At 42.8% G+C, this 25601-nt stretch overlaps 2 protein-coding genes across 3 annotated transcripts in view; one reads left to right on the plus strand and one right to left on the minus strand.

Moving 5' to 3' along the window:
- Nucleotides 1-422: 422 nt before the first annotated feature.
- On the minus strand, nucleotides 423-5274 carry SNU13 (small nuclear ribonucleoprotein 13). 2 transcript variants are annotated; one of them, XM_033162724.1, is made up of 4 exons: nucleotides 5183-5274; nucleotides 3818-3990; nucleotides 2282-2402; nucleotides 423-828 (listed from the first exon to the last, which is right to left on the minus strand). In XM_033162724.1, the coding sequence occupies exons 1-4, from the start codon at nucleotides 5199-5201 to the stop codon at nucleotides 566-568; spliced, it is 576 nt and encodes a 191-aa protein (XP_033018615.1). In that variant the 5' UTR covers nucleotides 5202-5274; the 3' UTR covers nucleotides 423-565. The 2 variants fall into 2 exon arrangements, with proteins under 2 accessions (XP_033018615.1, XP_033018614.1); XM_033162723.1 differs by lacking the exon at nucleotides 5183-5274 and adding an exon at nucleotides 4866-4950.
- A 131-nt stretch (nucleotides 5275-5405) lies between these two features.
- The window catches only part of MEI1 (meiotic double-stranded break formation protein 1), a 35684-nt gene continuing 15488 nt past the window's right edge, over nucleotides 5406-25601 (plus strand). Inside the window, exons 1-19 of the mRNA XM_033162634.1 lie at nucleotides 5406-5555; nucleotides 6024-6147; nucleotides 7306-7356; nucleotides 9627-9700; nucleotides 10911-11016; nucleotides 12524-12727; nucleotides 13945-14075; nucleotides 15768-15882; nucleotides 16399-16515; nucleotides 17458-17557; nucleotides 18145-18279; nucleotides 18434-18548; nucleotides 19679-19770; nucleotides 20759-20900; nucleotides 21763-21874; nucleotides 23361-23421; nucleotides 23733-23853; nucleotides 24737-24918; nucleotides 25015-25162. Of these exons, the coding sequence (XP_033018525.1) occupies nucleotides 5418-5555; nucleotides 6024-6147; nucleotides 7306-7356; nucleotides 9627-9700; nucleotides 10911-11016; nucleotides 12524-12727; nucleotides 13945-14075; nucleotides 15768-15882; nucleotides 16399-16515; nucleotides 17458-17557; nucleotides 18145-18279; nucleotides 18434-18548; nucleotides 19679-19770; nucleotides 20759-20900; nucleotides 21763-21874; nucleotides 23361-23421; nucleotides 23733-23853; nucleotides 24737-24918; nucleotides 25015-25162 (2268 nt within the window). The 5' untranslated portion in view covers nucleotides 5406-5417. The remainder of the gene's footprint in view (nucleotides 5556-6023; nucleotides 6148-7305; nucleotides 7357-9626; nucleotides 9701-10910; nucleotides 11017-12523; nucleotides 12728-13944; nucleotides 14076-15767; nucleotides 15883-16398; nucleotides 16516-17457; nucleotides 17558-18144; nucleotides 18280-18433; nucleotides 18549-19678; nucleotides 19771-20758; nucleotides 20901-21762; nucleotides 21875-23360; nucleotides 23422-23732; nucleotides 23854-24736; nucleotides 24919-25014; nucleotides 25163-25601) is intronic.

The following is a 25601-nucleotide window of genomic DNA, read 5'->3' on the forward strand; positions in this document are numbered from 1 at the left end:
TTGGTCCCATATAAAACATAGTGACTAAGGCTTTAGTCATCCTGTTATATTCAGGCCATCCAGCAAATATTTTAAACCAGACAAAAGACTGAGATCACACAACATACAAACATAATTGTATTTTTAATATATATAAAAAGTTGAAGCCACTGCCATTGACAATATTATTTCATCTGCCCTTTATTTCTAACAGCGTCTATCCAGTTGTATTAGGACTAGAATTTGAAAGATGTACACCATCAATGGGTGAACATAATATTGACCAGAACAAGGTCATATGTTTTGTATTTACAAATCTTAAGCCTAATCTTCTGCAAATGAAATTTGTTTATTGCCGAAAAGGACTGCCTAACTAAAATTCCACTGGGGAGAGTTGCATCGGAATGAGGAATTTAAAACAAAAGACTGGGCATTCTCTTGTTAATCATCTAAATGTCAAGTGTAATGGAGGCAGGCAGAAGGGAGATCTGGTAGAAAACAAAAACAGTAGTAAACATTGTACAAGTGACAAGGCTCATCTTTCACAGAGTTATTTTAGTTTAGTAACTGAGTGGTCTGATAAGATTTAGACCAATAGTCTCTCGATAGCTTGTTGGACAGACTGAATCTGTGGCTTTAGCTGTGAGCCTTCTTTGATAGTAATTGAACAGGCAATGACAGGCCGAGAAACACCACATGCCCGCCCCAGGGCCTGCTTGGAGCGCACAAACACGTAGGGCACATTCTTGTCCTCACAAAGCAGTGGGAGGTGAAGGATGATCTCAAGGGGCTCTGCATCTGCAGCCATCACAATGAATTCAGCAATGCCTCTGTTCAAAGTTTTAGTGGCTGTGGAAAAGAAATTGGTACAATGAAAACTCCATTTCCTCACTTTGCCAGGATTCAGTAAAATCAAACAAGCAGCTAGTTTCAACATTAAGGGAGCAAATCCAATGTAAAAGGTTTTATGTACCTACCTACTGGATAACTGCTTGGCTTCTACAAAAAATTAAGTTTCCGTTACTTGTCAAAAGACATGCCAGGGATTCAAATAACTTTTGGGTAGATCCTAAAACTTCCATTTGCCCACTGGAATTTTAAGGCAGGTATACAGTGGTACCCCATGTTACGCACGCAATCCGTTCCGATCCCCCAAAAGAAAAAACCCGGAAGTAGTGCGATTTGAGTGCTTCTGTGCATGCGTGAAGTGTGCAGAAGTGTTCTGCGCATCCGGGTGTTGCGAGTGCTCCGGAAATGCTTCCGGGTTATGGGCGTTCTTAACTCGAACGTCTGCAACCCGGGGTATGACTGTACATCACTTTTGAAGCTTCTGCGAGTAGTCCTTACTAACTTGGGAAATCCAAGCCTGAAGTTGGGTGGGTAGAATTAGTCATGTGGCTCTTTGAAGCCTGACCCATGTTGGGGGTGGGGAACCAAAATATTCTATAGCTGCAACATTATGCACCCAATACAGGTATTCAATGAGAGAGCAATTGAAGAAGGTGACAATAAAATAGGCAAAAAACAATCCTCAGTTGTAGGTTTGCTTTTGCAGTTTGGACAATAGATCAAAATGTGACTTAAACACTTGAATAGCCCTCAGCTCTTAGTGCTCAATATAATATTTATAATCTGATTTCCTTTCACTAACTTGAGTGGCATACAAGCCAATACTAGATGACTGCAAAGATCCATCCAGCTAGCAATGACTTTACTATGCAAAGGCCCCTGTATTCTGAAGACAACAAATGCAATGTCTGGTCCTTGCTAATTTTACATGACCAAAGCAATCTCCCCAACTAAGAATGCTTTTTTGTGATAACCTTCCCTCTACTGCCCCAAATTTGCAGAACTGGAATACTGAGTAAGAAAAGTCAGGGTGTCTGGACTGATAGTAGCAAGTTAACCCAATCACCAAGGCCAGGATGACAACCACAGAATAGGTAGAGGTGTTTGGGGGCATATTTAGGCAAAATATGAATACTTTTTCCACAAGCAACAATGCAAACCTAATACTCCACGACGGGCCGGCAACCTAAAGCCCATGGGCCACAAGTGGCCCACAGGGGTCATTTAACTGGCCCATGAGCCACCCGCTTGGCGAGTCCCCGTGCGCTGCGCTAAACCAGCACAGCACAGGGACTCGCTTCTGTGGTGCCACAGAGGGATCCGCCACAGAGGGATCCGACCCGGCCCACAGAGGGATCTCCGCTGGAGTGAACCAGCCCAGGCAAGGTAAACTTTGCCAACCCCTGTTCTACAAGAATGGGCAATTAATAGTATAAGCTCAACCCAATCTCACCTTCATTGGCTCCTTTGCGTAGTTGTTTGTAGTTACAGGACTGCTGTACAAGATCAAGCAGTGTCTTGGTGAGCTGAGCATCAGCTAGTGGATAAGCTTTAGGATTCACTTCAGCCTCAGTCTATAGAAAGAAACAAAGAATCAAGGTACAGGTAACAATTTCTCTTCTTCCAAGCATTTGCTGTCATGGCTACCTCTTTCTCTGTAACCTGAGATAGTTCTGTAAGTCTGCGAGTTCCTACAACTGCTAGGTCAATGAGAGAAGGGCCACAATTGTTTCAAAAGAGACTTTCCACTGTTCAGGTACCGGTATTCCATTTTTCCAGCTTCTCTCAAGCCAATGAGGAAAAAAGGCAAAAGACATACTGGCCACAGAACGCAGGCAGAGTCTAAGTAGTTATTCAGCCATGAAACTAGCTTACAATCCTTTGGTCACCCACATGCAATCTGCCTAACCCAGAGGTTTTCAACCTTTTTGAGTCCACGGCTCCCTTAACCATGGAAGCTCCCTTAACCATGTTTGGTGGAAGCCGCCTAGAGTGGCTGGGGAGACCCAGCCAGATGGGCGGGGTACAAATAATAATAATAATAATAATAATAATAATAATAATAATAATAATAATAATTACCAACTATATCTTTCTGTGGCACCCCTGTGGGACTCAGGAGCCCAATTATGTCACCCCTGGCCTGCAGAGCTAGCAGCCTCTCATCCTTTTTTGAACACCCTCCCTTGTGCCTGTTCCCTCAGCCTCCTCTCCTTAGGATTCCTCTGGGCGGCAGCTGCTGCCGCTGCCTGTAGTCTGTGAGCTGCACCCCCACCCCAAAGAGAGGTGCCTCCCAGAGGCACCATTCGCCTGTGGAGCTTGTAGCCAGCTGTGCAGGCCTTTGGGAGGCAGAGACGCAAGAAGGCATCAGAAGAGGGAGGGAAGAGGGACAGAGGCCAGTGTTGTCCACGGCACCCCTTACAATCATTCAAGGCACCCCAGGGTGCCACAGCACACTGGTTGAATACCACTGGCCTAACCTCACACGGGGCACCTATGGGGGGGGTTTTAAAGGCTTGATCCTTAAGTGCATGATCATGAGATGGTTGGTGGTGGGGAGGGGCGAAATAAAAAGCGCGGAAGTCAACCGGAGAAGCGAGGCAGTAGGACCACGTGGGTGCCAAGATGAAGCACTGGCCTCCCTAACATGCCTACAAAGGCGCTTCTAAGCGGCACGAGTGACGACGAAGTTTCTGCAATAAATCAGTGCTACTTAAAAATGCGCATCAACTTAAAACATTAAAAGAAGCAGCCGCCTTGTGAGTGACGCCGAGGCTTCTTTGCTTCGCACGTGGCAGCCCCCCCCCCTTCACAGGAAAGGGGAAGGCCATGCCGGGGAAGCCTCTCCCTCATTCCCCACGTGCGACATTTCCACGGGCTACCCCCTCGCCCCCGCCGCCAGTACAGCCAGCTCGGCGTCCTCTGCGGCCCCCAGCGCAGACGGAAAGCCTTTCACGAGCCCCGCTCGCCTCGCCCCGAGTCCACTCACCATTTCTGCGAAGCAAAAGAACCACTGGAAGCGCCTCGCTCTGGATCGATCCTCTCGGCCCGAAAGCTTCACGGAGGAAGAGCCTAGCAATGCTCTCAAACGCGAGGGAGACGTGCGCGCGCTCGCAAGTGACGTCGCGGGGGAAAGGGCAGGAAACACCGCGTAGGCCTTCCCTTAGGGAGAAAAAAATGAACCCCCACAACCTCGCCATTGCGACCTCTAGCGTTGGCGGACTGTGAAAGAAACTCTCAGGAACTGGGCCTTACCTAAGAGGGGATGCGGCATTCTTATGCGCATTTGCCAGGGAGTAAATCCCATGGAGCCTAGCGGGATCGCCTCCTCCATAAAGGTGTTTAATGAAATTGATCCGGTGGTTATTTTGAGCCAGCCAGCCAAGAGTACAACTATGTAGTGCCTGGTCCATCCACAATATGCCGCATCCACAATGTGCTTTGATTCAAATTTAGGTTTTACCTTTTCCCGACTCCTGTGCAGTTGACAGCGGCGATACAGAAATTAAAACAGGTGTGACTCTCGTCCTCAAAATTACATCAGCTTGCCAGGAACAGTTTAACCTGAATTTACAGACCATAAGGCCGGTGGAAGCTGCCTTATGCTAAATTAGATCATCGGTCCATCTAAATCCATGATTGCTTACACTGAGTGGCGTCGAGTTTCCAGATTTCCAGAAGGATAATTCGACATAGAGGTGCCCGAGATTGAACCTGGGACTCCCTGCCTGCAAAGCAGGTACTTAACCACTCAGCTAAAGTCCTTTCGGGGAAATCTAGAGGATTAGTCTAGAATCCTGCCCGAATGCGCGCATATGAATGCAATCCTTAAGGTCCAATTCACTTGACAGTCGAAACAAAATAAAAAATAAATCCTTCCAGTAGCACCTTAGAGACCAACTAAGTTTGTTATTGGTATGAGCTTTCGTGTGCATGCACACTTCTTCAGAGCATGCACACGAAAGCTCATACCAGTAACAAACTTAGTTGGTCTCTAAGGTGCTACTCGGCTACGACAGACCAACACGGCTACCTACCTGTCACTTGACAGTGTAATTCTATGCAGTTAGTATGAAGAAAGATCCGCTGAGTCCAATGGGTTTCCATTCCTTAAGTGGTCATTAGGGAATAAAGCACATTGCGCTCCTTGGGATTTCTGAGAAGGCATGCTTAGGATCGCGCGGCAAGCCGCGCCTTTGTTTCAGGTGCATTTTATTGGCGTGCAGGATTTACACACCACGTTCTTCCAAGTATAAGAAATTCAAAGCAGTTTTCAACACAGAGAACTATACTAAAAAAAATGAAGGGGGAAAAAATAACCCCAACCCACAACCTTTTAAGAAAATGATTCGACCTGTGCTGCAAATGATCATTCCATTCCGCAGGATGACTCCATCGGTGGGCTCTAAGCCCGCGAAGCCACCAGACGGCAGTCTCGGAAATGCTACAGATTCCGTAGCAGGCGCTGCTCCTTCGGACGGCGATGCGCGGCAGGCACTGCGCCTGCGCAAACATTTGCCGCCAAATCTCTCGCTCTCGCCTTCTGGCGGTAGCCGACATCCGAGAGAGGGAGGGAGAGCGGTGAAGGGATGGAGGCGGCGGTGGCGGAGCTCCTTGTCTGCGAGCGGTTCCACTCGCGGCACGACCCCCGCTGGCTCCTGGAGCTGCCGCCTTCACCGCTTTGCTTGGCGTGCGCCATTGAGACACTCCAGGATGGCGGGGCCTCGGTGGGTGCGCCCGTCTCCGAGGCACCCAGCCAGCAGCACCCATTCTCCCTTGCCTCTTCTTGCCTTACCTTCCCTGTGGTCTGTGTGTCCTGTATTTTGGAGCTCTGACCTATCTGCAATGCAAGGCCTCTTGTTTACTCTTGACATTTGTTAATGATGATGGTGCCATGTACAGTAGCCTACATACAATGAATAGGCTTTACAAAAAGGCTTACAATTAAGTAAGAAAGCGGGGAGTAGCAGGTACGGTAGTGGAGCTGGATGAGTGGATTGTGGAGGACCCAGGAAGGGATCTATAACTGGGTGATGGGGATAAAAGGCAAAGGGAGTTTTATATCCTATGTTTCATTCTAGGAGGAAATTAAGAGTGAATTCGAAAACTTCCAGTACAGGTTGCCATGAGGCTTTAAGCTTTGCTTATTTTTCCTCAATAAATCACTGATACAGTTTTGCTTTTCTAATATTTAGCTGGCACGCAAGAAACACGTGCTTTCCTGCCTTCGGGATGTTCTGATTCGGCATGCAACCCTGGTCATGCCATTGCTTGCACAAGATGAAAGAGTGTGTGCTCATTTCATTGCAACTTTGTTTGGTAAGAGAAAAGCATACTAACTTGGTGAATGTAACAGGAATAGAAGTATTACTCGTGGCTTTTCTGGGATAGAAGATTGGAAAGAAGTATTTTATTCCACTATGGTGTACCATAGAGGCTAAGATTATGAGCTGATGGAAGGGCCAAACTAGAATGTTAAATGTGTGATTGCATTTAACATGTGTATTCTTCTCTGCCACTGGTAAATAACTGTTGGTCTAACTTTTAATCACAATGAATTATTTTCCAAGTGCATTCCAATCACAGGGATTTGGGGAGGGATGTTGAAGTTTAGAGGGACACATTTTATCCCTGTGAATTTTATCTACTTACATAATAAGAAAGAGGAATTATAGCCATTTTTGGATTTCCCAATAGAGTCAATAGGGCTTTGGATTTAACAGATCAGATTTGCTCCCTAATTATCAATTGGAACAATACATGTGCTAGGAAACAATACATGTGCTAGGAAATCTCATTCATGAGAATGGCTTTGGGAGTAATCCCTGAGGAAAAACTCATACCCACTGCCTTGCGTGATGTCTCTGGGAGAAGAAAAGTCTATGAAGTACCGGTAAACACTACACAGATCTGGAGTTGAGTCCCTAAGATAATTGGATGGCGCCTTGTATGCCTCCTGGCAGTTGCTGCAGCCAAGCTGGTGCCAAACATATTCATTTCCTCTCCTTTGCTCCTTTGAGGATGGAAGCCATAGGCACATCCACTTCTCTTTTCTTCAGCAGCAGCGGCAGTTGATCTGTTGGGTGGTTGGATCTGCTGCCCCTGTGGATCTTGCCAGCTGAAGCAGAAATGCTTCATATTAAAAGGCTGGCCCTGGGTGCAATTCTAACCCCCCAGATATACCACATCCTAAACTCTCCCAGCTGATTTATCCTGTTTCCTGCTACTCAAGAGCTGTGACTCTTGTGACCAGAAGCCTAGGTTCATGACCCTAGGTTACCAAAAGGGGGAAATGTGATAACGCTGGAAGAACCTCTCTTTCTCATCTGCCCCTATGATCTTCATAAAAAATTCCAAGCCCTGCAGCACAACCCTGTGTATGATTACTTAGAAGTAAGTTCAGTTTTGTTACAGATGGGAGCGCCAGTATGGATTACAAAAAATAATTGTGATTAATCTGTGGGTTGATCTTAACAGAGATATTGCAAACTGTGGAAGATGGCAGTGTACTGGATTTACTCATTGAAGGTGAGAAGCAAATGATGAATTGCTGTTTGGTAAGGGAAGCAATTACTATTTTTAAGGTAAAATTTGCATTAGCTTTTTTATCAGCATAAAAAGCTCCAATCCAAATGAAATGAGAAATTTCATAAAGGTTGCAATCCTAAACTCACTTTCTTCAGAGTAAGTTTTATCAAACAGTGTTTGTTAATCTGAGTAAACACGCTTAAGGTTGCACTGTGTAGAGAATAACTCAGCTTTTAAGATTTTCATACATTCTTATCAGAAAATATGTATGGAAATTAAATATTTCTGTAGTAGTAGCTATGGTTAGGGCAGAGTTTACATGTCAGGACCCCTTCCAACTCTGCAATTCTATGATACAGATTTCAGTAGAAAACAATTCAGTACAGATACTGTCATGTTTAGCCTGGAGAAGAGAAGGTTAAGGTGTGATATGATAGCCATGTTCAAATATATAAAAGGATGTCTTATATGGGAGGGTGAAAGGTTGTTTTCTGCTGCTCCAGAGAAGCAGACACGGAGCAATGGATTCAAACTACAAGAAAGAAGATTCCACCTAAACATTAGGAAGAACTTCCTGACAGTGAGAGCTGTTCGGCAGTGGAATTTGCTACCAAGGAGTGTGGTGGAGTCTCTTTCTTTGGAGGTCTTTAAGCAGAGGCTTGACAGCCACCTGTCAGGAATGCTTTGATGGTGTTTCCTGCTTGGCAGGGGGTTGGACTGGATGGCCCTTGTGGTCTCTTCCAACTCTATGATTCTATGATTCTATGACCCTTGAACCCGCCAGTGCAACCCATTCTTTAATTGGGTTGGAATTCAAAATTGTTGTATCAGGTGAGTTGGCATCAAATAAGTAACTGGAGCACACTTTTAAGTGGCTTTCTTCTCTCAAGCAGCATTTTCAAATACTTCCCTAGTTTTTAAGGAGCTGTGTAGTTTAGCAAAGAACCTAAGGAGGTTGACTCTAGGTCTCAGCTACTGCAATTCAAAGAACACACCCAATTCTTGAATCAAAATTACATTAATACTATTGATGCAAGCTAGGAAAATGATTTACCAGCTTCATATGAACCATCTGCTGCACTCTTCTTAACAAAGTCAAGGTTTTCCATGAGCTTATTTTTTGGTAGAACAGATGGAATAGAATCACTGTGCAGTGATTATGAGCCAAGAAAATACGTCTCAGTTGGTGGGTGTTGAGGAACTGAAACACTTATGATATGAATACCTGACAAATTAATTTATGTTTCCTGAGTTGTATTTCTCTCTGTGTGTCCTGTTCTGATATGTGGAGGAGAGAGCATAGAGCAGGGGTCCCCAAACTAAGGCCCGGGGGCCGGATGCAGCCCTATCGCCTTCTAAATCCGGCCCACGGACGGTCTGGGAATCAGCGTGTTTTTACATGAGTAGAATGTGTCCTTTTATTTAAAATGCATCTCTGGGTTATTTGTGGGGCCTGCCTGGTGTTTTACATGAGTAGAATGTGTGCTTTTATTTAAAATGCATCTCTAGGTTATTTGTGGGGCATAGGAATTCGTTCATATTTCTTTTCAAAATATACTCCAGCCCCCCACAAGTCTGAGGGACAGTGGACTGGTCCCCTGCTGAAAATGTTTGATGACCCCTGGCCTAGAGTATATTTATGAGAAAATAATTTTGCCCTCACCCAAGCCTGAAAAATCATTCTCTTGAGAGATTTGCTGACATCAGGACCTATTGCTCTGGTTGTGTGTAGGGATCTGCTATTTCTTGATTTCTCTTCATTATAAATATAACACATCACTGTTGACTTCCTTTCTGTTATCATGTATGACCTTATGATGTAGTGCTTGAGTTAAAGGTAAAGAGCAAGATGCCCTTTTCTCTGATAAGGAGGCCACATCTTCTCCCCCACTCCTTCCAGGCAAATGCTCTGTAGGGAAGAGCTGCATTGGAAAGGCTGGTGAGGCAGGTGGGGTTCAATATTTTATTATGTAATAATGCCAGCTGTAAGGCTCATCCACACTTCCATTTGCTCCTCTGGAAAACCCGTGGTTTAGCGCTGAATCAGAACCAATGACAATCAGGTTTTCCGTGGATTGCAATTTGTTCCAATTTAGTGGTAAAGAGTGGGTTTCTCAGGGGAAAGCAGAAGGACAGAGACAAAACTGCTGGGACCCATGCCTTCTAGGCATGGGATAAGTGGAAGTGTGTGAGAGACAGTAGTCACTGCAAAACCTATTAAAAGCAAGTGAGAAATGTGTTGTGCCTAACCTTCCCCTCCTTGTGTTTAGTTTTGGTACTGCTGGTAGTAGGACTGAAGTTGGAGCGGTATCTGCACTATCTATTGGATGAATGTCAGAAAGAGGTTGGTACAGATTATTTCCTTGCTGCTTTAAATGTACAGACTCACACCCCTACTTATGCACATTCAGTATGCTCTCACTCTCAGGCTTCTTGCCTGCTTCCAGTTCAGTTCACATGCAAAACTCTGGCCTTTGTCTTTCTCACTACCAGCCAGGTGAGGGAAGGGACCCACCCAATTGTCCTCTGGCACAGAACAGCTTCCTTTGTTGTACTAATGACTACACTTAGGTGACAACTTGTGGGATGCAGGTGGTGCTGTGGTCTCAACCACCGAACCTTTGGGCTTGCTGATTGCAAGGTCAGCAGTTTGAATCTGAGTGACAGGGTGAGCTCCTGTTGCTGTGTCCCAGCTCCTGCAAACCTAGCAGTTCAAAAGCATACCAGCGTGAGTAGATAAATAGGTACCACTGCGGCAGGAAGGTAAACAGCGTTTTCGTGTGCTCTGGCTTCTGTTACAGTGTTCCGTTGCGCCAGAAGCGGTTTAGTCATGCTGCCCACATGAAAAGCTGTCTCCCTATGCCTGAAAGCAGAGATGAGCGCTGCATCCCATAGTCGAGTCAACTGGACTTAACTGTCCAGGGGTCCTAGGTGGTAACTTAGGTGACAACTACAACCCTTGCCTGGCTAATTCAACAATGGAATCTTTCATTGGATTTTAACCCTTGCTGAATGCAAGACCTCAGGAATTACAAGGGACAAACATCACACTTACTAACCCTCCCTCCAATGCACAACAGTATTACTCTCCTGCAATAAATGGTAAATTCTTTTATCCTAAGCTTTCATCTCTTGTCTGTTGCTAATTCAGATGTCTTTGGTTGCTAATTGGTTGCCAATTAGTATAAGTGAATGTGAAGTGTAATTTGTTCTGTGCTTTGCCACTTGACTCTGACCAAACTTCTTTGCTTCCTGTACACAAATGTTTCCCCTACATATGCGCTTGAAGATAAGTGGTAACAAACTTGTATCAGCTTGCTATGAGGGTGGTGGTGTGAGGGAACTTCATTCTGAATAGTAAGTTCAAAGCATGCTAGGGAAAGCAGAACTACCGATAAATGGACCCTGCCATGCAAGTTGCAGTGCGACTGTATCTGTGAGGTAAAGAGCATTTTCAAAACAGATACTCCACTGAATTGTCTAGGTTTTTTTAAAAAAAATGTAAGGACATTTTCTCACTGCTTTGATTTTTCACTTGTTTGCCCCCACTATAGTTATGCAAGGTAGCTGCCACAAGAAGCAGCTTGCCCATGTTTATTCTTCTTGGAAAACTGGCAGACTCCATCCCAATTTTTGCTGATGTATGGGTGGTTGAACACAGTAAGTACAGTGGTGCCCCGCTAGACGAATGCCTCGCTAGACGAAAAACTCGCTAGACGAAAGGCATTCGCTAGCAGAAGGCTGTCTCGTAAGACGAATTTGTCAATGGGCTTGCCTCGCAAGACAAAAAAAATTCCGATTCCCCCCGTTGGTGCTTCGCAAGACGAAATTTTCGCTATACGACAGCACTTGCAGAACGAATTAATTTCGTCTTGCGAGGCACCACTGTATTACAAGTAAATGCAATGTTGGAACTAAGAACTCCTGTGAAGGTGAGAGATTATATGTCTTTTTTAATGCTCCTAAAAAATTTTTTGTGGTAGCAAAGAAGGAGATTAAAATGTAATCTTGGCAAAGCTCATGAAAGCCATTCACAAGACTACCTGTTCTTTTTTGGAGAGGTGGGGGTCAGCCTTGTAAATGTAACTAAGGGAAATGAGTTTTAGTCTCTAAGAGGCCTTTCCATATAGGTAATAGTAACTCATTCAACAAATTCCAAAACTACTTTCAATTTCCCTATATGAGGAAAAACCACAAGCTTATGTCAAGATTCACAAATATGGTGTATTGAAACTGGACATGAGCAGTCTTTGTGAGACTGGATTAGTAGATCAGCCTGTTTCAAGTTGGAATAAGTATCCAAATGAACAAATCCAGACAACGTTTTGGTGTAGGAGAATTTTCTTTGCATGTCTATATATGCAGACACTGTGTGAACTAGAGAAGGAGAGGCACACAAGTGGAACATGATAAGCAGCAGCAACACCAAGCTGCTGGGACACAACAACTGGAAACATGGCAAAACTCTAAGCTGAGAGTAGTTAGCTACAGGTCTGTGTATGCAGAGGCAATAAAAAGATCCAGGAACTTACCGGTAGACTTAAGGGCAGCATGTGAGGTAGTAGAAATGAAAAGAATGGAAGCAGCACAACCATGGGATGACCTTGCTTCAAGGATGACTTGGAGATGATTAGGGTTTTGGTCATATGCTATTTGGAAATAGCTGAGTGTTGGCTTTTGTAAGACTACCATTTCACATGCCAGTAGGGTCCCCATTTGTGTATGGAGGGAGGAAAGATTAAATAAGGTGCAAGGTTAAATTGTGGAAAAAACCCAGAGGTTAATCATACATACATACATACATACATACATACATACATACATACATAGTGTTTATTTTGATATCTCATATTAGCTATGTTATCAGTTATCAAGAATCCAAATTGTAGTTTGTGTGTTTTTTAAGCAAAGGGATTTGTGCCTTGATGTGCAGATGTAGTACGTAGGCTCAGTTAACTTTTTTTAAAAAAATCAGTTTGCTCAGCATACAGAACTAATGAGCTTTCTTGGGATAAGGGTGCTCATGAGGAATAATTGCATGAAACTCAGGATGAGGGTGACTGTCTCCTCTGTCTTCCTTAAATGATGCCCCTGTTGGCCAGAACACGATTGACAAAGTTATCAGTGTTTTCTCTCTTTACAATTGCCTTTTCTGTTCTCTCTGCATGTAACATGATGGAGCATCTGGCTGCAGGTTTGATGTACCCAAATGAGAGCATAAAGGCTGCTGTATGTTATCTTTATGGCAAGCTATACTCTGTCCCCAGTGCTGCAGAGAGGCTATTTGTTCATTTCACAGAGAGACTGTGTGGCATCTTTCTGACTACTCTAAAGAATTCACAGACCAAGGAGCTGCAAGTTAACTGTATGGGTAAGGTGCTCAATCAGTGGAATAGGAGGGGAAGAGCTTGGGATATTTTCACAAATGCCGCTAGTAATGACTTTCATTCTGGAATGCTTTGGAACAGAAAGTGGAAGAAATCCAGTCTCTTTTATCATTCACATAAGGATTTAATTTGCCTTTCAGATTCTGAACCCATGTGCAGGCATGTTGCTAGTTTTTTTCAAACCCCCCCCCCAAAAAAAAAATCCCTCAAGGACAGGCACCCAACACAAATTTGGATATGCTGTGCTATACTCTTATGGTCAAATTTTAAGCAATAAAGGTTGAATTGACTGATCTTTATATTTATATATGCAAATTTAGATCTATGGCATATTAAGTTGGTGAATGGCTGGGTTCTTGCTGGCCCTGCACTTTGCGGAATGCCCAGCTGCCCTGCTGGCAAAATAAAAACATGTGGTTTTTTAAAGTGGGGAAGGGGGCAGGAGATTTGGAAATTAGAAGTGTAACTCCTTAATAGCTAACCATCTGTTCCAGGCAATATCAGGAGTCAGTTTGACTTTACAGAGCCAGAAAAAAAATGTTGAGGGACAATGGCTTTTTGCTTTTCTGATGGAAAATCGAAAATACTGTATATACTTGAGTATAAGCCTAGTTTTTCAGCACATTTTTTGTGCTGAAAAAGCTGCCCTCGGCTTATACTTGAGTGAGGCGGGCGGTGGGGGCGGCGAGAAAGAAGCCCTTTCTCTCCGCTCGTGCCGCCACCCGCTCTCCCCAGTCAACCATTCCTTAAGAAGTGTACAAGAACAGTGGTTCTTTACTCTCCCCAGGCAGCTTGTTCCATTCCTGAATTGCTCGCATAAATGCAAACTTGGCAAAGGAGGCAGAGGAAGGAGCAGCCCAAAGGGCTGCTTTCGGGCTGCTCGTTCCTCCTCCTCCTCCACAGCGGCAAAGGTGAACCGGCTTATACTCGAGTCAATAAGCTTTCCCAGATTTTTGTGGGAAAATTAGGTGCCTCGGTTTATATTCGGGTCGGCTTATATTCGGGTATATACGGTAAATAATCTGATGTAGTTATCTGTATAGATAATACAATATTGCTAATAGAGTGGTAAAAATATTGTTTGTTAGTACAGCAACAATAGAATCGGAATCATAAAGACGTTTCAGAACCCAATGATGTGATGTTTAAATATCTCTTGTTTTGTTAGTTCCTCATTTTCTTTCCCCTTGCTCTACTGCAGGTTTGCTAAGGCAGCTACTGAAATATGATAAGTTTGTTTCAGTTATTATGAGTAATTCAGGAAAAGGAGCAGATTCTGCAAGCCCAGAGCTGTTTGAACGAGAAAGTCCATTACCTTTAATGATCAAGAAGGTAATTGCTAAAAAGATTTAACCCATCCTCCTAACATCTGGTGCTAGGTTTGTTATTACTGGTATTCCGAGTTGACACATCAATGATGAATGCTGAACTTGCTTAATGGCAAGTTTTTGTTACATATTCCCTAAATACAGGTATTAGTGAATACCTTGTGTTGTAGAAGAAAATTAAAGGTGCTATGCTACATCTAAGTGTATTCTGAGAGAATGGGTGGGAATGCTTTTTCCTGGTTGCACATGGGGTCATTTTCATAATACCGTTATGAGTCTGTGGGTGCAAGACACCCATAACTCTTTGATTTAGTAAGTGTTGGAGTTTAATCCATGCTTTAAGTATTAAGATGGGCTGCCAGATGCTGAATTTATCCATGTCAAAATACAGGCCAAACCAGTTTTTCTGTGCTTGAGAGATGGGCCATCAGCAGAGAACAAAAATAGGAAGGTGGGCCATCATCAGAGCAAAGACTGTGCAAGCCAACAAATGGGGGAAGCACCTCCCTGAGCTCTGAGATTGTTAGCCAGAAGACAGTGCTAGTTTTCTAGGAAGTTTTCTAGCATTTCAGTTCCTTGTGCCGTGATCAAGGGGAAAAGGGGTCAGCCTGTGAAGCTGGGGGCGGGGGGCAGGGTGGTCAAAGCATAATGTGGGCTGACAGTTTGAATCCAAGGTGATAGCAATGGGAGAAATGGAACCATCATGGAGTGTAATGCTGGAAGCCCCTCCGTTGTAGGCTCAGGTTATATATATGTGTCAATAAACCATATATCATAAAGACACCACAGTCTCTGTTGTGCCTCATTTCCAAAGGAAACACAAACCCTGGGTAAGCGCCTGGACCCCTAGAACCTTGCACCGCACAAAGATTGGGGTAGTGTGTAACAATACAATGGATGACACTCATTATGATTATTAGATGCAGCATATACAGCTGTTTGATTTACAAGTATTTGCCCATAGTTTTATGATTATTCTAACACTATTTTCTCAGTTCAATTTAGAAATAAAATCTATTCAGATGGTTTGGTTTGCATGCCAGAGTAACCCTAACCATGGTTTAGTGTAAATGCATGAGTGTGTGGGCTCCTAGAGAGGAATTTGTGGTTGGTTTGCTTTCCCCCATTGTCTTGCTGCTGTGTCTTGCTGAGCTAAGCCACAGTCCAATTTGGGCTTGTGGTTTAGCTCATAAATTGTAACCAAGGTCTGTCATTATTTTATTTTTTTATTTGTAGTGTGTTTGGGAGAACTAAGCCAAGAGCTCTAGTTTGCAGCAGCAAAATGACCCCAAGAGTTTTCAGTGAAGCAGCTGCTAAAAAGTAGAAAAAACCCTCTTCATTTTAGCAGCATCTTCCAGTTTATGAGATGATGTCGGATGATTGACAGGTAGATGGTCCTCCCTCGTGTCAGATTTGGCCCATGAGGCACAGCCTGATCAAGATCTGTTTGTCCACCCCATGCATAGTGTGACATGCGAACCAAGACATCTGAATAGTTAAGAATATTTTTTAAAAGAAATATTTGAATGCTAAACCGTGGTTTAGTTTAGTGTGGCTCTATGACAATAGCATTTCTTTTTAGCTTAAATTATTATTCTTGTTCTGATTTGCATTTGGTCAACACATTTTTTTTCTAATGCTGCAGTAATTTAGTGTAACAATGACTCTTTAATACCTAGCCTTGTGTTTTTCACAGCTGTTATTGTCTAGAGATGAGGTATTACAGGTAGCAAGTGCTCAGTGTATGGCTGCTGTACTGGTGCATTCTCCAGCAACATATGCTCCTGCCTTTATCAATGCCGATATCCCAGGTAACAAAAAGAATGTGCTGCTGTTTATTGTTTGCCACTTCGCAGGTTATCATGGTACTTGATTGCAAAGCTATGTTTGGAATAGTTGTAGCTATTGCAGCACTGTTAACCAATAATACTTCAGAGTGACGTAAACTTGAAATTGTAAGTACAGTATAAGGAGAATTTTATGCCCCGCGAATAACACTTTGCAGTAATCTAACCTAGAGGTTACTAGAGCAAACAAACAACAACAAGACACCCCCATTAAAAACAGTTAAAATAATTGTAGGAGCAGAGTTGCAACTTGCACAGCAGTCAGGTCAGAAACTATCTTTTTTTCGCCTTTCTTTTTCCTTCGCAGGGAGATGGCAGGGTTCAGCACTCGCCTCTCCCCCTGGTAGTTTTAAGTTAACAGAGTTTTAAGTTAACATTTACTTCTTTTGTTTTGTTTTTATTTATTTTTCCTCCTTTTGGGAGTAGTTGTGTTGGGCTCAACTGATGCTACAATACATTTATTTTTGTTTTTGTTTGCAGAGTTCCTGTTTGAGTGTCTCTTCTGCATGAGCGAAATTCTCATCTGGTCAATTTATTGCTGCCTGCTGCTGCTAACCGAGGAACCACTTTTCTTTTCCAAGTGCCACACTGTCTATGGTAAATCACCGTTCTCCGCAGCCTGATGGAGATGCCGCCATGTCATTCAGCATTTCCACACCAGCCATTTTGTCTGCAATTGCCATCCATTGTTCTCTCATCATTCTTTGTTCATTAACTTTTCAGAGAATCCAGATGATGTCATTGCCCAATCTTGCATTCTAGGGTTTTGTTCGTTGTCCTTCCATGAATTCTCGAACTTTATTTGTGGCGGTTGTTCGGCAGTGTAATACAACTGCAACTCCAGGAGTACTACTAAGGCTTTTAAAAAGCTGCAGTGTCTTTAATCAAAAGCTGCCTGTAATGATCATTAATTGTGTCCTGGGAGACAGGTGATGAATTGCCACTTAATTGCTCAGCTTTTGTTCCCTGTGGCTTTCCTGTCATTATTTTCTTTTTTCACTTCTATAGCAAGATAATGCCACTTCTCTGTAAAAGGACTGGGGGGCAGGGAGGGGAAACCCAGATTGAGAAAAGAAATGAGTAATTAAAGTTTCCATCCCCTGCAAAATGGGGAACCGAAACTGACTGAGAGCACGACCTTGGGAATCCTGCCATCTTCCATTCTGTGGACATGACCAAGGCACCTTAGACATCAATGAGACAGGATGGCGAACATGTTGGGAATGTGGGCTTGGGAGAACACATCTTTGTTAGAAATTCTGCCCTGTCATGTGCTACCCCAAATCTTTGTGATGCAGTGCATGTGGAAGGTGCTGAGGCATTGCTCCTGACGGTTATAAGTTGCCCACGACTCACTTCTATAAAGCAGCATGCTCAAAGTACTTCACATCTGTGGTGATGTGCTAAAGTGAGCCCAAACACCCTCTATTACTTGATGTTCAGGAAATAAGTTGCCCAAATCTTTACACCTTTCTATTTCACTACAGGAACCCCCTTCATGGATTGGGGCTTGCTTAAATATTTTTGACTTTATTCCAGGCATTGAACCTGTTTTAAGGAGCCTGAAAGAAATCTTGCATCTAAATAATGTGGAATTGCAAAAGCAGGGCCTTCTGCTTTTCACTGAAATTTTAAAATGGTAAGAGATTTCAAAGTTCCAGGTTGCCTTTAATTTGCTAAATTAGTGGGGGAGCACCTTTCATGGGTGATTTTTTTTTTTTGGGGGGGGGAGATTTTGGTGAAAGGGATATATCCAGGGTATATTCTCATAAGCGATAACACACTGTCCACTAGCTTGCTTGTGAAATAAAATTTAAAAAATTAAGTGGAGATTTTTATCCTGGTCTCCATTTGTATTAGACATGAAATTGTATACAGTGTATACATGCACAAATATTTATTGTTGTTGTGTTTATTGTTAAATTGCTTTGGTATGTTTTATGCGAAGCAATTCACTAAATAAATGTGCAATTTTGGCAATGAACTCACAACTTAACTTTTTGTTCCTGTAGGTATTTTGTAGCGAAAGCCTTCATGTTGTTCATACAAAGCATGCTTAGGATTATTATTGAGAAACTGTTACCAATAATATAATTTAAAGCTTCAGACCAATTCCCAACTGAGCAGTAACCGATAAAGAATTTATTCCTATACTGGTGTGCATGTGACAATCTTTCTATAGGAGGCTATGATTTAAAGATCTGATCTGCATTTCTTCTTTTTCAGGCAGCCAGCAGAAATCAAATTATTTACAAATACATCTGTCTTTAAAGATGCAGTTAGTGTTCTTCTAGAAGCTTTAAACTGTCCTGTTCTTGAAGTAGCAGCTGAAGCTGTGAAAGCTGTGGCTGCAATACTGAGGTAAGTGGGAAACAATTTGGTGATTTTTTTTTTGGTAGATGGACACCCAGGTTATTCCTTTCTTGCACTCTTGATTTTGCTGACATCTGGACCACCATCTGTCTCCCCTGAGGTTTGCTTCCAAGCCTATCTTGTCTTACTCTTTTTGCTGCAGAAAGGATCATGTGACCATCCCACCCGTACTATACAGAGAGTTACAGAAGCTGGTTGAAGGTGTATTAAAGCGGTGTAGTGACCTTCCACTGCCAATTCTTAATAGGAGGCTCATGGTTAGTCATTCACTGTTGTGTTTTTGTTGTGATTGGCAGGTAATGTGGGCCAGATGTCTGATGAAGTCCTCTTCTTCGTGCTCCCACTCCCAAATACTGTAGTGGTGGAATTCTGGCAGTCCTTTCCACGAAAAACCCTCCTCTCATGTTAGCAAACTTGTTGCTGTGCTTGAGATAGTTGATCTGCCGCACTCCTTTCCGAAGGGTGTTCTTTGAATCTTTTTGATATTTGGGACTGAATTTTCCACTTGGATTTCCTCATAGGACTAACCTAGTACTAATGTACATGCAAAGAGCAGGGATTTAAAAGAAAGCTGGTCCAAATAATGGGACGGCAAAACATGTGTTTTCAACGAAGTTTAAAATATAGAAATATAGAAATGAATAAATGTTTGCAGGTTGATGCTAGTGTAGCCCAAAGTCAGGAGTACTATACTGGGGATCTGAACATGCACCTGATGTTTACATGCTTTCCAGAACATTGTGAGCATGTGCAGCCAAATCCTATTTGTATTTGCTTGAAAGTATGGTGTACTGAGTTTAGTTGGAGTTCCTCTACAGTAGATGTGTAAAGATTGCAACCTTAATTGCAATACCACACACGTACTTAGGACAGAATGAGCAATTTCACAAAATGTGACTTTATGTGCATGTTCCAGAGACATTACATGAGTATTGCAAGTATATGTGCAGTGCAGAAGCATATTTTCAGAATCAAAGGATCAGTTTGCAATGGCTGACTGAGGCTAATTTCTAGGAGAACTTAGTTTTATTCTCTCCTGTTTTTATAGTGTGACAGAATTACTACTTTTATCTATAATGTGCTGTAACCCAAACACTTGGGAGTTACAAAAACTTCTATTGCTATTTATTGTTGACTAGAAAAGAGGGAAATTCTCTTCTGCCTTTTTCAGTACAAGAAGCTGGTGTGCATCTGCTGAACAAGAATTAACAGTGACTCATGATAGCAAAAAGAGAAGAAATGGATGAGCAGCCTTAGTGTTTCAGACAATTAGAGGGCTTTTCAAGCTAACGTTTGATGACTGCAATTGTTAATTTAATGTGATATTCTGTTGGCATGAAGTAGAAGGTCCATAAGAAAGACTTTTCCTCTCATCTCAACGTCACAGGGTCAACCAGCCAGCAGACATCAGAACAAAACAGTTTCACAGCAGGGACAGTTCCTGCAGAGTGCTTTAGAAAGCTTCAGAAATGCTTGCAGGTGAGGAAGTTTTGTCTGTCTTTGGCCTAAGAACATTTAAGAGAGATCAGATAGCAATTTGTTCACACCTTTCTGAAATTGTAGGGGAGATGCGCAAAGCTTGCATCTGTGTCTGAGGATATGATTAAAGGGGTATGAACTTGGGTTTCCTGCTTTGCTCCTCTACATTCAAGTGGCTCAATAGCTGATGACCTGGAGATTTACTCTTTGTATGTGCTAAAATACCAATAAGCCACCTTCGTGCAGCAGATATGGTTGTTTTCTGGCCGGGAGCCAAGTTGGCTTTGGGGTGGGGTGGGGAGCTGCCACTCTGGCTCTCACCAGCCCCAGGGACAAAGCCAACCCAAAGTTTTAGCAGGCTCTGGCAGGGTGGGGGTGGGGAGGGGAACCCAGCAGGGCCTTTTAAAGTAGGCTGCCCCACCCAAAGAAGCACCATTTATTTGTTGGTTGTGGTGCGTTTACACTCTACCCATCTTCCCAAAAGTTCATAGCAGTATCCTTAAGATTATATTTGTAACAAATATAATATAGGCAGGGTTGGTTGCTTCAACTCATACTCACCTCTTCAAAGTGCATGGAAAGTAAAGCAGGAACATGCCTGGTGGCCCTGTCCTTTACATGTTCAGTGGAAGGTGTGAATGGAACTCTGTGCTTACAAATATATGGCTAATATACAGCTGCGTGTCTGTAGAGTTCTATCATCTTCTACTGAATGTGCAGAACTTGGATGGGGACAGTAGGCAGTAGGCACAGTCTTGGTTTCTTTCCCCTTTCATGTGAGTTTGATGAACACATTTTGAAGACGTGAGAAGGGTTCTGCTGATATAAAGCTCTCTGAGTAGCCATTAATACCAGAGAGAAGATTGAACCTGTGTTTTTACACATTCAAACTCAACATTCTGTTCACGGAGTTGAAACCCAGCCAGGATGCTGTGGAAACATGATACAATAGCTTCTGTCCGTCTGACAGTCCTGTGTGTCTTTCTAGATTAGCTGTGGAATCACAAAGTGACCCTGTGGCTCAAGAGAATTCTTTCACTGCTCCCAACTCAGAGAATGAAGATACACTGAAAAGCTTTTCTGAGTTTCTGCTGAAGATCTCTGACTCTCTTTGCATTCCCATAGTCATGGTAGGGTTTCCTTTTACCCTGGTACCAAGTGGTTCACATATATTTATACGGAAGCAAGGAATGCCTAGTCTAGTGTCCTGTTCTCATAGCGACTAACTAGATGCCTTAGCCGGACCCGAGTATACCAGCACTAGGAAAGTGAGCATGACAGAGTTTGTGCCCCATGCAGAAGAGATTGGCTGGTGGAGGCAGTGATGCTGTGCCCTTCCCTCTACTTCCTGCCCCAATTATTAGGTATGTGGGAAATAAAGAGGAGCATCCAAAGATTTAAAAGGTAAAGGACTCCTGACAGTTAAGTCCAGTCACAGACAACTCTGGGGTTGCGGCACTCATCTCGCTTTACAGGCCGAGAGAGCCAGTGTTTGTCTGCAGTTTTTCCGGGTCATGTGGCTAGCATGACTAAGCCGCTTCTGGTGCAACAGAACACTGAAATCAGAGCAGCGCACGGAAACGCCGTTTACCTTCCTGCCAGAGGGGTACCTATTTATCTACTTGCACTTTTTGGCGTGCTTTCGAACTGCTAGGTTGACAGGAACTGGGACTGAGCAACAGGAGCTCACCCCGTCGTGGTGATTCAAACCGCCGACCTTCTGATCGGCAAGCCCAAGAGGCTCAGTGGTTCAGACCACAGCACCACCTGCGTCTCTTTCTAAAGATTAAATTAAGGCTATTGTCAGAAGTTATTGTAGATCTAGATTCTTGTTACAAGCTGTTTTTGGACAGGAGCTTTCTGTTAGACCCCCTGTGGTTTGGAATTATCAAACTTGTCAGGCCCATTAAAAAGATTTCCTCATGTCTTATCTGAGTTGCATGTTATTTCTTTCTGTAACAGTGAAAGTATATTTGCCCCCTTTCCCTCCAGAAATATTCTGAAAGAGCTGTCCACCCAGCTCTCATGGAAGTCTTAATTTCGATCCTCAACACCTTATTCAGTGTTATGCCAGACTCAAGTAAGAGATTCTCCATGAAGCTGGGTAAGGAAAACTGGAAGAGGCTATTTTCTACATTTCTTTCACAAGTATATTATTAAGCTGCAGAATTTGTTGCTGCTGAATGTTAATGCGTCATAAAGCTTAGTAAGAACCCCTAACATTAACGAAGCATCTATTAGAGTAGATGTGTTTTTGAAATGTCTCATTCTCCAATCAAAATGGAAGTGTTCTGTACCTAGAGTACGTCCAGGCTGGTGGCTCAGTTCTCCCCAATAATTGCTCTTCTGCTGTAAGCTACATGCAGAATTGAAATTTAGCTATCACACTTCAGGGGATATAGCACTTTGTATGTTTGTGTACATATTCCTTTGTTCCATCCACACTAGTGAATTTGACATAACCGTGGAGGAAAGGATGGGAAATTATAGGCATTTTTTATATTCCATATAATTTGTACAAATACATTTTTTTAAAGTGTTCTTGCATGATTTATTTAATCATTTTTTAAAGAGGCAGACAAACTGGATTGCAGGGGGTTGGACTAGATGACCCTTGGTGTCTGTCCAACTTTACAATTCTATTCTAACAGTTTAAAACTAATTAATTAATAATACCATGATGCTAAAATTGTGCCCCCTGGAAGGGCATTATGTCTTTAAACATTTTAAAAGATGTGATAAAATGCCTTTTCATTTAAGCACTATTTGCACAAACAAATTTTTAAAATTCTGTTAAGAATGGTTTGATTAAAGGCTCATCCACACTTCTGCTTGTCCCGTGAGTAGAAAGCAGGGGTCCAATAGGTTTTCCACTTGTCCTGTGCTTTCCATGCATGGGCACAAGCTGTTTTCCATTTGTCCCACCACTTTCCCCAGGAAAACCCACTCTATACCACTGAATTGGAGTAAACCTCAATCAGCAGAAAGCCCAGCTGATGTTTATTTCAATTCAGCAGAAAAAAACTGGTTTCCTCGAGGGAAACGGCAGGACAAGTAGAAGTGTAGACAAGCCCTCAATGGGGCTGGTTGGAAAGGTAACAATGAATACAAGCCAAAATGTAGATGCATGTGGACAGGCTCACCTGAATATGTCACTGTGCACTTCAGAACCACACCTTTAAAAAGGCAGAGGAGTACCTGTACCTGCAGAGACTGCGGTACTGTTCGGTCGTTCTACCATAAATTTGGATTATCCATGATCTGAGGAAGAAACAAGGAGCAAAAGGAAAATGCAGAAGGACAACAATTTGATGACAATATCATGTAAATGCCCCATAAAAAGTAAATAATTCCATAGTGGCAACTCTGGAATCTGTTCTAATGACGCTTGTAAATGTCAGCGAGACATTGTGAGACATGAAATCATGTTTAGTATGTAGAGAATCCTTTAGAATATTCAGAGCCTTGAAATTATTGTTGCCTTGGCTTGTGTAAGGCTTGGCTAGGTACTCTTCAGATTCTCTTAAGATTGTATCATTGAAAATCCTAACTCAAACATTTTGTGTGAGCACAGTTATCCTTCCCTCTAGCATCTTCATCTTTCATCCAACTGAACCTGGAGCTGAAGGCCAAATTCTGCACTGCACAAAGGTATTAAATTGGGATAGTAAAACTAATTGTCACGCTCAGCTCTCTTAAAACATTTCTCTTCACTTCCCATGTTAACCTCTAGACATTCTAATAGATTTGTAATGTTGACCCTTAGACATGAGATTTATGATTTTCATAGAGCACCAGGTTAATTTAGGATGTTCTGGAAATGGTAAATAAAGCCTACAATTAACTACTGCCTTAAGGCTTGGTGACTTCAAAGCTAACGATATTAATAAACTAGAGATGGTGCCTTGACCAAGTCTGCACCTCCAGTTTCTCATTTTGCACAATTTATTTTCTCTTTCAAGTAACCCTGGTTTGAATCATGCTTGTTCAAGCTTCCTGCATAGCATATGCCTCAATCTTCATTCATCCTCTAAGAAGCTGGAGGATTCCTCCCAAGAGGGCAAGTTTGATAAAGTGATTTCTGTGTGTGTGTGATGTGCCTTTGAACCTGGCAGCATACAGCTGGGTCTGGGAACAGAAATAGGGGCAAAAGCTTTGGGGAAGGTACGCTCTTTGAGTTGGCTGCCTACAGTGACATTAGCATGTTGGCAATATAAAATGATTTACGCTGTGTATACATTGCTAGCTTAAAGTGCAGCTAGGTCATTCTTTTTCTCCATTTGGATTGAAGCTGCTTTGGAGGAAAACACATCAAAATGCAGTGTTTCCTAAGAACCAACAGGATAGATACAGGACAGATACGGGATTGTGACCAAAGCCCATCGTTTCCCAAACCAATGATGGGAGCATACTCAGTGCAGAGTAAACAGGGTGTGTGTACACAGCCTTGTATTGTGAGTAGAGGCTCTTGCAACACCTGCATGGCCCCCCCCTTTTTTAACAAATCTTTAAAACAATTGAATGTAATCACTTTCTGGCCAGTGGTCCCATATAAGATAGCATGAGCTATGGAGCATATTTTATGTTCCTGTCTCTTTTGTGGAGTAAGGTGGAATAGAAGGGAAATATGAGAGAAGCATGGACTATTACAGTGGTACCTCGGGTTACAAACACCTTGGGTTACAAATACTTCGGGTTACACACTCCGCTAACCCGGAAGTAGTACCTCAGGTTAAGAACTTTGCCCCAGGATGAGAACAGAAATCGCGCTGGCGGCGCGGTGGCAGCGGGAGGTTAAGAACGGACCTCCGGAATGAATTAAGTTTGTAACCAGAGGTACCAGTGTATTATCAATATTTCTTTTTTTGGGGGGGGGGTAAACAGACATTGGGGTTCTGTGCCCCCAGCTTTTTATTTTGTGTTTGTGTGCTGCTGCCATTTTCATGCCATTTTCTGATTGCCTTTCTTTTTAGTGCATGACCTATCAGAGCTTTTGCAAAAGAGTCTGCCACAGTTGAACTTCGGGATACAGGAAAGCCTCAGCCTCTTATCTGAGACCCCGGAATCTTTCTGTTTAGATGAAATGCTTCGTAGTCACCAGTATAGTCTCCTGCTTCTTTTCTACTTTGCTTTTAGTCAAGGAGACAAGTAAGTGAAGTGACTGGAACAGGGGAGAAAATCAGTAGGTGAGATCAATCCACTTAACTTAAGAAACAAACCAAAATCAAACACTCTTGCTCTCAGATTTGTTCCAGAAACAGAGCTTTTCTCAGCTATAAGAAGTTTTCTTCTGTCAATCCAAGACCAGGGAGACTGTCCACCCCCATATGTCTTCAAAGCTGTTTTGTACCTTCTGGCAATCTGTCAAGACAAGACTGAAGCTTTAGACTTGGTAATCACTGCTTCCAAGAGCAGCTTTTAAAATCTACACCGTCACATTTCTGAAAGTTTGTTATTGATGTTCCTTTCCAGACAATTAAAAGTCACTGTTTTGTTCCCTTAGTGCTAGTATCCGGGATACAGCACCAGCAGCACAATATCTCATCTACTTTCTCAGGAGAAAGTAGACTTGCTATAGGAGAATAGCTATCATTCATTTTGGAATTATTATTCTTATTGTAAATACATCTGGATTTGTACTCTGTCTTCTGGTTTTGCATATTGTTGTAGTGTAGGACCCATATAGCAAGGAGAAAACTCCTCCTAGATAAGTTTGTGGAATAGTGAGACAGTACAGGAATATTGGATATCTACTGTGTTAGATGCCTGTTCCAGTGCTGTAGTAACACACTTGCAAGTGAGAGTGGAAAACTGTGTACAGGAGGCACCAA

Source organism: Lacerta agilis, chromosome 10, assembly GCF_009819535.1.
Source record: "Lacerta agilis isolate rLacAgi1 chromosome 10, rLacAgi1.pri, whole genome shotgun sequence".
NCBI lineage: Eukaryota > Metazoa > Chordata > Lepidosauria > Squamata > Lacertidae > Lacerta > Lacerta agilis.